The sequence below is a fragment of the Colobus angolensis genome, unplaced genomic scaffold, assembly GCF_000951035.1.
Source record: "Colobus angolensis palliatus isolate OR3802 unplaced genomic scaffold, Cang.pa_1.0 Scaffold42, whole genome shotgun sequence".
In the NCBI taxonomy this organism is placed as follows: Eukaryota; Metazoa; Chordata; class Mammalia; order Primates; family Cercopithecidae; genus Colobus; species Colobus angolensis.
The window spans coordinates 767303-778630 of record NW_012117599.1 but is presented as its reverse complement, the minus strand read 5'-3'; the positions used below and the strand labels follow the sequence as shown (position 1 = coordinate 778630).

Here is an 11328-nt window from a genome sequence, read left to right as displayed (position 1 = left end):
CACGGCCGTCCTGGCCATGCCTCTGCCTTGATGGCGGCGTTCGCCGGCGTCTTCGTGTGGGACGAGGAGAGGATCCAGGAGGAGGAGCTGCAGAGGTGGGCGCTGCGGCGAGCTCGTTCTGGGCCGCGGGGTGGGGGAACTTGTGAACCCTGGGGCCTGCCCTGTGGTCGGTGGCCCTTGTTTACCCCGGGATGTTTTAATCGGCGGTGCATTCGATTGAACCCGCTTGAGCAAACCGCGTTGTTGTTTGCCTCTCTGTGTCAATTTGATGTGTCGGGTTATAAAATAGAACTGAAAGTGTAGGCTGGTGTGTAGGAGGGAGACCGAGTGGGGCGAGCAAGGCAGTAAAGAAACAACATTGTAGAAATAAATTAGATACCGAAGGCGTGGAGGCCCTTGTTCACGTAATCTGTAATCTTTAACACGCGCAAAAAGGTGCAAATTCAAAACAGATTTTAAATTTGGCCTGAGGGTAGTGGGCTGCTATTTGCAAAATGACTTCGATCCAGATGGGACCCAGGCCTGTGAGAAATGCCAGAAGAGCCCTCTGTCATTCGTGACTCGTGGCAGAATGAGAGCCTGGAAGGGATTTTGTCCAGGTTACACAAACCAGCAGCCCAGACATTTGAACCTGTAAGAATTAGGTCAGAGTTTTGCGATGTTAACCAGAACTTTGGGAATAGTGTCCCATTAGACTCTGAAGTCATGCTGTCGTCATCAAAACTAAAAAGCCCAATGCCATTGATTACATTTGAATCTGTAGTTCTGAGACTCTAGTTTCCAGGTAATGTCATGGGGAATCTTTGCTTTGGCTTTTGGTTTACCTTGTGTCTGTATTTTCTTTGCAACAGATATTCTTAAACTGTGCCCTCCCTGCACAGAAAGCACTTTGCGTCTAAACTCAAACTGTGATTTCGGGAACCAGAAACAATCCCCTCCCTCCTCAGATTCCACACCCGCCTGTTTGTTCTTGATATTTCCTCCACAGGGAAACAACCTGTTACTCCACATTTTTTGTTAGGTTAAAAATGGAAATAACCGCAATAAAGTTTATACCATGGCCTGTGTGGGAGGTGTAACACCCAGATGCCATGGAGCTATTTGTGCCACACTAGGAATTGTGGGTAAATGGAAGTCTATCTTAAGAACTGGGAATACTTTTCCTAGCAGGAAAGATAACTTTTATAAATGCAACTTAAAATCATAACCGTAAACAACCTTATTCGCAAAAACAGTTAAGCTATCAAAGCGTGATACGTATTTTGCCTAGTTTCTATTCGTATTCTTTTGCTACTTGGCCTTTGGTTATAATCAAAGTCTCTTGGGTGTGAGAAATAAAAGAATGGGAATAAAAATTTTAAGGTGAAAAATTATCATTAACTTGGAATTTTCGTTGTTGATGATGAAATATCTATGTTCCACAGTTAAGCTTGAGAGGAAAATCCCCAACTGGAATTGCTGGGCTAAGACCAGAAAAAGGCTACTGGGTATGAAAGAGAGGAAAGGAGAGTCTGGGGGTGGGATTGAATAGTGTTGGGGCTTACGTAGTAGATGACACTCTTTGGCTTATTTTATGCATTTTTACGGATGGTATTAATAGATCCTGGAGCCTCGCACTGCTAAACAGAGTTAGTGGGGAAGAAAGATAGGAAATGAACATAGTAAGCATTTGAGTTAGTCGCTACTTACCATGGCAGAGAGATCAGACCAGTTCATGACTGAGCCAGGAGTATTCATTCTATTTTCCTCTGGTCAGACTGTCCCTGAAACCTGGAGGCAATTGAAATACTCTTGGTTCTAATCCAGCTCCTAAAGAGGGACTGCTCTGAGTTAACCAGCTTTGGAATTTCAGGAGTTCAGATGAACTCCAGAACACTTTGAAGCTGCACTTTGACTCTCCTTAGGGTCGTTGTAGTAAAGGCCCTCATTTAACATTTCATTGTTCGGTTCATGCTTGAATTTGGTTTTTCATATAATTAAAGTTTGATCATGTTGTTCATCTTGAGGATGTTTTTTCTTTTTAAAATATTTGTTAATGTGATAGGAAGCAAATATGCTATTCAACAACCACATCTTGGTTGCGCAGTGGTTCCTTAGGTCTTTGTTTTGGTAGCTTGTCATGTTTATATTTTGTTAAAATATTCTGGGTACAGATTAATTTATTTGCTTTGTGTTTAAGTATTCTATTTGCTTTAAGGTAAGCACTGCTGAGGTTGTCATAGCTAGCTTAGAACGTCTTGGATTTCGTTTGTTCTAGTGAGATGATTTTTGGGTAGCTTCCATGATGGAGCACAGTTGGAGTGTGTCTCAAGTGCATTTATTTCATTGTTAATGGAAGAAGAGCATGATTGTCACGTGGTCCCTAAATCACAGCCTTTGGCTTATCTGTGCTGGTTCTGTACCAACTTGTCCTGGCACAAACTAATTCTGACATTGCTGTTTTGGTTAAGCGGGTGGAATGTGCAGGGTGTCTTTTTGAACACGTGCCTTAAAGTGGCATGTGTTTTCCTTATGTTATTTGAGTCCTATTCAGAATGACAAAGCATAACTTTACCTTCTCGTCTTTTGTGCTTAAGAACATCTTACTAAATAGCGTCTTATTAATCAAGCAACAGCAAGAAAATTTGAGAAGTGATTTTGACTGACTGCTATGGCCAGATGTAGAAATCAGATCTTTTAATACTTGCTCTAGTACCCAGTTGTTTTAAATTAAACAATCAACAAAAAAATCTTGGGATTGCTGTTTTTGGTGCTAGCTGGCATTCTGTGATTCCAGGGCGAATCTAATGGAAAAATACAGTAGTCATATTTTTGATTGCTTTGGAACGGTTAAAAAAAAAAGTTACAGGAACAAAGAGAGGAAGGATGTTAAGAAATGAAAGGCTAGGGGAAAATGTTCCATTAATCTCCTCATAGTTTTTTAAAAGTTACAGTTCATTGCTCCAGAAATTTGAGTAAATAAGTGCCATTAAAGATGCATAAAGAAAATTGGCCGTTTTCTCTTTTCTGTCTTTCAGGGCATTCGGGATACGTTAAACTCCAGTGTGTTATTTACTAGATAAATGATCAACGTAAAGTCCTTTTATCTTAAAGGAACTTTTTTTTTTTTTTGGGCCGTTGTCACTTTGGGATATCTTACTGGTAAACCCTTAAACCCCTTGTTAGATCTTCAGAGCTGCATAAAATTAGACCTCAGTTTTTTGAGGTGGTCTTCATTATTTTACCATTAACTAGTTGCCCCAGAACTGCAGTGAGGTAATTGATGCCCCGCCCTGCCCTTCATTCCCCTCCGCTCCCCTCCGCTCCCCTCCTACCCCGTTCCCAGACGGAGTCTCTGTCGCCCAGGCTGGAGTGCATTGGTGCAATCTCAGCTTACTGCAACCTCCGCCTCCCAGGTTCAAGCGATTCTCCTGCCTGAGACTCCCGAGTAGCTGGGATTACAGGTGCCTGCCACCACACCCGGCTAATTTTTTGTATCTTTAATAGAGATGGGGTTTCACCATGTTGGCCAGGCTGGTCTCCAACTCCTGACCTCGTGATCTGCCTGCCTCAGCCTCCCAAAGAGTTAGGATCACAGGCGTGAGACACTGCGCCTGGACTCTTTCTTTTTATCTTGTGACATAATCTTACTCTGTCACCCAGGCTGGAGTGCAGTGGTGTGATCTCGCCTCCCTGCAATCTCCGCCTCCCTTGTTCCAGCTAATCTCGTGTCTCATCCTCACCAGCAGCTGGGTCTACAGCGGGGGCGCCACCATGCCTGTTTAATTTTTGTATTTTTAGTAGAGACGGGGTTTCACCATGTTGGCCAGGCTGGTCTCAAACTCCTTACCTCAGGTAATCCTAATATCTTGGCCTTACAAAGGGCTGAGCCAGGTGCCTGGCCCTATGTCTTTTTTCGGCAGGGGATGGAGTCTCGCTCTGTTGCCTAGGCTGGAGTGCAGCGGCATGATCTCTGTCCACTGAAGCATCCACCTCCTGGTTTCAAGCAGTTCTCCTGCCTCTGCCTCCCAAGTAGCTGGGACTACAGGCGTGCCCCACCACACCCAGCTAATTTTGTGTGTGTATTTTTAGAAGAGACAGGGTTTCACCATGTTGGCCAGGCTGATCTCCAACTTCTGATCTCCAGTGATCCGCCTGCCTTGGCCTCCCAAAGTGCTGGGATTACAGGCATAAGCCACTGCGCCTGACTCCTATGTCTTTTATTTCTAGGTGTGTCCTATATCAGCAGACCCTACCTTTGACAATAACTTGGAATTTGAGGAGGAGGAGGATTATGTGAAGTGAGGCTGTTGTCTTACTGAAATTCCTAATTGTAGGGATGGCTTCATTTAAGTAATTTTGGAGCCTTATACCAAACTCCATGCTGGGGGCAGGACCCCAAGATGAACCATTGTTGCGCTTACTTTGTTTTCATGGTTGTATGCCTTCAGTTTCTATAGCTTTCAGTCCAGCGTTTTTCAGATGTTGAAATGATTTTCGTTTTGGAGAAAGAAAGACATGGTCTCTCTTTTCTTGATCCTTTTTCTAATCTGCTGATTTTACTATTTTGGGAATAATCTCTTTTGTCCTTCTTTGCTCTGTTAAGTCTCTTAAGATGTGAAGGTTTAGCCAGTCATCCCATCCAAACAAGATTTGGCACAGCAGGCTAAAGAGATGTATCATGAGAGGCTTTCCTTTTCTCCACATATATGATACTGAGTGACTTTGTGCTCCTGTGTGTTAATTGGGTCTTGTCATGTTAGCATTTATAAGTTCAGACCCTTCAGGGATTCCCAAACCTTGGGACAAAATAACTTAATCATTTACATTTTTGTGAAGCAGTCTTGCTCTAGCATTCATACTGTGTCTCCACAAGACATTTCCGTCCCTCTTCATAATTTTAGTCAAAGCCACCTAGCAACCTTTAATTATATAGGAGAGCTTGATTAAGCAGTAGATCAGATACTCTGAACCACCTTGATTCTTGGAAGGCCATGAAAAAATGTTGCCTGTAGTTAATAATTTTCTTAAAACTTCATTATGTAATTCTTTTATGAGCCTCTGATGTTTTAGTGAGACATTCCACCACTGGAAACACGATCTCCTTTATTATGTGGCGAGAATGATACTTGGGCCAGGTGTTGTGGCATGTGCCTGTGCTTGGGAGGCTGGAGGATCACTTGAGCCCAGGAATTCGAGGCCAGCTTGGGCAGTGAAAAAAAAAAATTGTTTTTTTAAAAGAATGACACTCAAGAGTTGTGCTTAGTTATTGTTCAAGGATGCTTTATAGTCCTCAAAAATGCTGCAATTGATGTCCTGTGGTGCCTGATTGTTCTCTGAGCAAATCTAGCTGTGGTTTTGCCTTTGCTTCCTCTTCTGCAACATCTAAAGGCCTACCCTAAGGTTCCTTCTCTATTTCTGTATGGTTTTACAGCTGGTCAGTGTTCTTGGTCGTAACAAAGAAACTGGTCTTGGTTAATTTAAGCCAAAAAGGAATTAATCAAAAGGGTATTATAATGGTCACTCAGTATTGACAAGAAGGCAAGGTTACAGGTTGACCAAGACCTGCAACAGCAGTAATCTACTTAGGACAGTGTTGCTGGCGTTGTTTCCCCCAGATTGACTGTACTCCTGGACTCTCACCTCCCTCAAGATCCTGTGCCCTGCAGTACTTGATACTTTGTTTGGAATCTTTATAGCCAACCTCAAGATAGATACTATTACTATTTCCATTTTATAGATTTAGAAATAGGAACTGGTTAAATAATCTAGTTAGTGAGCATTGGACTAAGATTCAAACTCAGGAACTCAGTTTTTATTCACTATACTGTGTCCTGTTTATATACTACATACTGTGGTTTACTGTATAACCTTCTTGCACAGGCCTTTTTGTGGACACTTCATTTCACAGGGCTGACTAACCACCTCACCATGGCTCTTTTTCCCCTTTCCAGATCCATTAATGAGATGAAGCGGTTAGAAGAAATGTCAAATACGTTTCAGAGCTCTGGAGTCCAGCACCACCCTCCTGAACCAAAAGCCCACACAGAAGGGAGTGAAGATTCGGAGGGCAGAGAGCAACCTTGGGAAATGGTGATGGATAAGAAACACTTTAAGCTGTGGCGGCGCCCAATTCCAGGCACCCACCTTTACCAGTACCGAGGTGAGCCCAGTTTGGCTGTCCTTTGGGTTCCATAGTTGCCCAGGTGCATGAGACTTCTGTTCTTCATACTTCTCTCAACTGTTCTGGTTGTTTCTCAGAAAATTTGCCGGCCGGGCGCGGTGGCTCAAGCCTGTAATCCCAGCACTTTGGGAGGCCGAGACGGGCGGATCACGAGGTCAGGAGATCGAGACCATCCTGGCTATCACGGTGAAACCCCGTCTCTACTAAAAATACAAAAACTAGCCGGGCGAGGTGGCGGGCGCCTGTAGTCCCAGCTACTCGGGAGGCTGAGGCAGGAGAATGGCGTAAACCCAGGAGGCGGAGCTTGCAGTGAGCTGAGATCCGGCCACTGCACTCCAGTCCCGGCGACAAAGCGAGACTCCGCCTCAAAAAAAAAAAAAAAAAGAAAATTTGCCATGCTTTTTTGTTTATTGTTTTTCTTCTCCCAGATGACAGTGTTGTCTTTGCTTAGATCATCTTTGTCCTTCTTTGTTGCCCCACTATGACTTTTAGTTTCTGAACCTGCCTTAAGATCTCTTAGTACTTTAGAACTGAAACGCCGCTAGGTGATAGAAACAAGGCAAGTGACTGGAGTATGGCAAGTATCTCTTATTCTTTCTTGTCATTCTAGTTTTTGGAACTTACACAGATGTGACACCTCGGCAGTTCTTCAATGTTCAGGTGAGTTAATTTTTCTCTCCAGGTTTGGAGCCTCCTGGCATATCAATTGCTACTGTCTACATGAATAATTTATCTGACTCAGGTGACATTGGCTTCAATACATCCATCTACCTACCTGTCTACCTGTCATCCCACATTGCATAACGTTTAGGTAAACATTTGACTTAGACTTTATTTATCTGGCCCATGGGGATGAGATCAATTTTACCCTCTCACAGGACTATTGGGAATATCAGACAGAGGAATGGATATGAATACTTTAATGTATTTTATGAGGCTTTATTGTTTTTTCCCCCAGACAACTTGAGAGTAAGTTACATACATCATAGCCCTTTATTCGTAAATTCTTCCAGTGTGTATTTCCTAAAACTAGCCATATGCCATATTTTCTTAACTAACCGTGATACCATTATTGAAATCAGTAAATTTAACACTGATGCAACACTTCATATAGTCTTCTGTTTGTATTCCAGTTTTATCAGTTGAGTCAGTAATGTCCTTTATAGCATTTTCCGCTTCAGTACAGATATAGTCAGGATTATATTTAGTTGTTGCATCTCTTTAACCTCAAATCAAGAACATTTCCACAGTGGAAATTTCTTTTCTTTCTTTCCTCTCCCTGAGACGAGGTCCTGCTGTGTCACCCAGGCTGGAGTGCAGTGGTGTGATCATGTCTTGCTGCAGCCTTTGCTTCCTGGACCTGAGTGATCCTCCCACCTCAGCTTCCAGGCCTACAGGCATGCACCACCACACTTGGCTAATTAAAATTTTTTTTTTTCCTAGAGACAGGGTCTCCCTTTGTCTCCTAGGCTGGGCTTGAGCTCCTGGGCCCAAGTGATCCTCCCGCCTTGGCCTCCCAAAGTGCTGGGATTACAGGTGTGAGCCACTGTGTTGGCCCAATGTTTATTTCATAAAGATGAAGAGTATCTGTTCAAAGACTGCTTTCCTCCTTGTAGGGGAAGGTGTTTTTAAAAATGAAGCAGGGAGATGGGATCGCCCAGAGTTCTAAAAGAAAAATTTTTTCTTTCTGGAATTTTCATTTGTTTTGCCAACTACTTCATTGGTTCTAATGTTCGCTCTAACATGCCAGTGCACTTTGCCTGAGACCCTGGATCTTGTTAATTTGTAGTGAATTTTTGTTGGTTTTATGTATATGGTATATCTGTCTTAATTTGAAATTCTTCAGTTACTAGTGATGCCAGAAGTTTAAAAAAATGTGCTACTTGCATTTTTGTGTATGTGAGGTGTCTACTACCACTTTTGGACTTTTTGTTGTTTAAAACTTTTTAGAATTGTCTTACCCTTATACATTTATATCACTATATATTATTTTTCCCCAGATGTGTCTATTAAAATATTTTGTTACACTTTTCCTTGGTTTGTCTTTTTAAGATTCACATTCAGGCCGGGTGCGGTGGCTCAAGCCTGTAATCCCAGCACTTTGGGAGGCCGAGACGGGCGGATCACGAGGTCAGGAGATCGAGACCATCCTGGCTAACACGGTGAAACCCCGTCTCTACTAAAAAATACAGAAAACTAGCCGGGCGAGGTAGTGGGCACCTGTAGTCCCAGCTACTCGGGAGGCTGAGGCAGGAGAATGGCGTGAACCTGGGAGGCGGAGCTTGCAGTGAGCTGAGATCCGGTCACTGCACTCCAGCCCGGGCGACAGAGCAAAACTCCGTCTCAAAAAAAGAAAAGAAAAAGATTCACATTCAGTGTAATGACATTACCTTGTGTAAAGTGATTTTGAAAGAATCATCTGTAGTAACAACCATGCCTCTCACACTCTGGCACTCCCTGTTAGGTCAGATTACCCTCTCCTTGTAATAAGGTTACTGGATCAGAAACCAAAGCATCTGGAAAGCTTTCTGCATTTTTGTTTTGGGTCTTCTTGGGTCTTCATGGTCTTTTCTCTTTCTACAGCTGGACACGGAGTATAGAAAAAAATGGGATGCCCTGGTGATCAAGCTGGAGGTGATTGAGAGGGATGTGGTTAGTGGTTCCGAGGTTCTTCACTGGGTAACCCATTTTCCTGTGAGTATTTTTACTTCTGATTTTATTTGTGTCCAGGCACGTGTGATGCAGAACACTAATCCTGCCCCTCCATTTCTTTAGTATCCAATGTACTCACGGGATTATGTTTATGTTCGGCGGTATAGTGTGGATCAGGAAAACAACATGATGGTGTTAGTGTCGCGGTATGTATGGCTGCCTATGACTCTTGCTGAGCTCCTTTAGCTGTGGCCTTCATTCCTACGTACCTGAGTTTGCATATTCTTAGTGCCCTGATGAGTCTCCCACAGGCTTCCCTGCAGCCAGTGCCCCTTCCACCCAGCTGGAAGATGAGGGGGCTCTGACTGTCTAGGAAGAATGGAGAGATACAAGCTTTTAGTTAAACTGTTTTTGGGTTCTTTAATGTTGGTGATTAAAAGAAGTGCTGTTGTTTTTGACCCACTGCCTAGTGAGCCATAAATTACCAGAGGAACTCACTTCATTTTTAATTAATTCATTTGTTTATTTTAGAGGCAGGATTTCACAATGTGGTCCAGGCTGGTCGTGGACTCCTGGCCTCAAGTGATCTTCCTGTCTTGGCCTCCCAGTGTTGGGATTACAGGCATGAGCCACCACGTCTGGCCTTGACTTCATTTTTAGAACTTAGTTTGTATTTATTCGTCTTAGTGACTTCTTTGTTTTGTGTATTTAAAAAAATCGGAGACAGCTCCCCTGTTGTTCTATATGGAGACATTACTAAGAGTGTGCTTCTCCTTTCCTGCTTACCAGTGCTGTGGAGCATCCGAGTGTGCCAGAGTCTCCAGAATTCGTCAGGGTCAGATCATATGAATCCCAAATGGTTATCCGTCCCCACAAGTCATTTGACGAGGTGAGTTTTACCTCATCCCAGAGATAATATGTCATGGCTGTGGAATATTCTCAAGCAGTGTCTTACCTGAACTAGGGAGGAGGGGGTGTGGCCCAGGAACAGTTCTCAGGGAAGTTTGATGCTACTGGTCTGGAAACCATTTTTTGGGAACTCCCGATGTAGGTGATGTACCTGGAAGATCCCTAAGGACAAGGTAGTGGCAATCCATTGGTTCCCTCGTATCTGAGAGACAGTTAAAATAATCATAACCACTGACGCGTTAGCCTGTATCAGCAGCGTTCTTCAGGAACTAGAGTGAGTACCTTCTGTCAGCATTTCACCACAGTGGGCAGAGCACTGGATGGAAACTTCTCTGGATTTCTGCTTCCTTGCCAGAGAAATGGGAAGGTTGGATTCTGCTGTCTGTCTTCTTTAAAATTCTGTGACTTTATTTGAAAAGAATATTTATTTCAGCCTAATGAGGTGTTTTGTATTTATTTTTGATCTTTTTAAACTAAATCTCCACTGAGAGTATAGATATTGATGCTAGCAGCTTCTGGTTTTAGTTCCACTTCACTTTATGATGGCTTTGTTTCTCCCTGTTGCTTGTGTTTGATTTAGAGCTATACGGACTGTGTTCTTTCGTGTAGTTTTCTCATTCTCATCAGGTTGTTTTATTTATACCACCTCCAGGACTTGAGTTGGTCCTTGTTAAAAAAAAAAAAAAAATGGAGATGATAGAGAGAGGAAAGCAGGAAGGGCACTGGGGTTAGAAGACATGATTCAAGCAAAAACAAAGATAGAATGAGCCAGGTATGCACTCAGAGACTCACATGCTTAGAAAAGAAGGTAGAAGTTAGGGAGAAGTGATAAATTGCATTGACTGTGTACTGAGGGTACTCAAAAACCATGTAGCTGCGTTTGGATTTGCCAAATGGGAACTAAATCTTTGAGCCAAGGTAGGGGGTTTTTATCATGGAAAATTTGAAATACATACAAAAGATACAGAAGTAGATGAGTATAATGAACCCTATATATCCGTCTCCAGCTCCAGTTATCAACTCATGGCCAAAATTGTTTTATCCATACCCTTTCTACCCTTTCCCATTTCCTTTCCCACTCCCCTGATTATTTTGAAGCAAATTCTAGCTTTACTGTAAGAGAAGCCAATTATTCTATTATATATTTCAGTATTTATCTCAAATAAGGGTTTTGGGTTTTTTTGGAAACAGGGTCTCGCACTGTTACCCAGGCTAGTGTGCAGTGACGCAGTCACAACTCACTGCAGCCTCGACTTCCTGGGCTCAGGTGATCCTCCTGCCTCAGCCTCCCAAGTAGCTGAGATTATAGGCGTGTGACACCATGTCTGGCTAATTTTTGTATTTTTTGTAGAGATGGGGTCTCACCATGCTGCCCAGGCTGGTCTTGAACTCCTGGGCTCAAGCGATCCTCCCACATCAGCCTCCCAAAATGCTGGGATTACAGGCCTGAGCCACCGTGCCCAGCCCAAATAAGGAATTTTTAAAACAGCTCTGGACCAGGCAACATGGAGAGACCCGGTCTCTACAAAAAATAAAAACGATGACATGTGCCTGTAGTCCTAGCTGTTTGGGGAGCTGAGGTTGGGAGAATCACTTGAGCCCAG

The 11328-nt window shown here is 43.2% G+C and overlaps 1 protein-coding gene across 1 annotated transcript in view; it reads left to right on the top strand.

The window, feature by feature from the left end:
* Positions 1–6: 6 nt before the first annotated feature.
* Positions 7–11328, top strand: part of STARD7 (StAR-related lipid transfer (START) domain containing 7) — a 16280-nt gene continuing 4958 nt past the window's right edge. Inside the window, exons 1-6 of the mRNA XM_011956508.1 lie at positions 7–95; positions 5934–6142; positions 6774–6823; positions 8747–8857; positions 8939–9021; positions 9605–9704. Coding sequence (XP_011811898.1) covers positions 31–95; positions 5934–6142; positions 6774–6823; positions 8747–8857; positions 8939–9021; positions 9605–9704 — 618 coding nt within the window. The 5' untranslated portion in view covers positions 7–30. The remainder of the gene's footprint in view (positions 96–5933; positions 6143–6773; positions 6824–8746; positions 8858–8938; positions 9022–9604; positions 9705–11328) is intronic.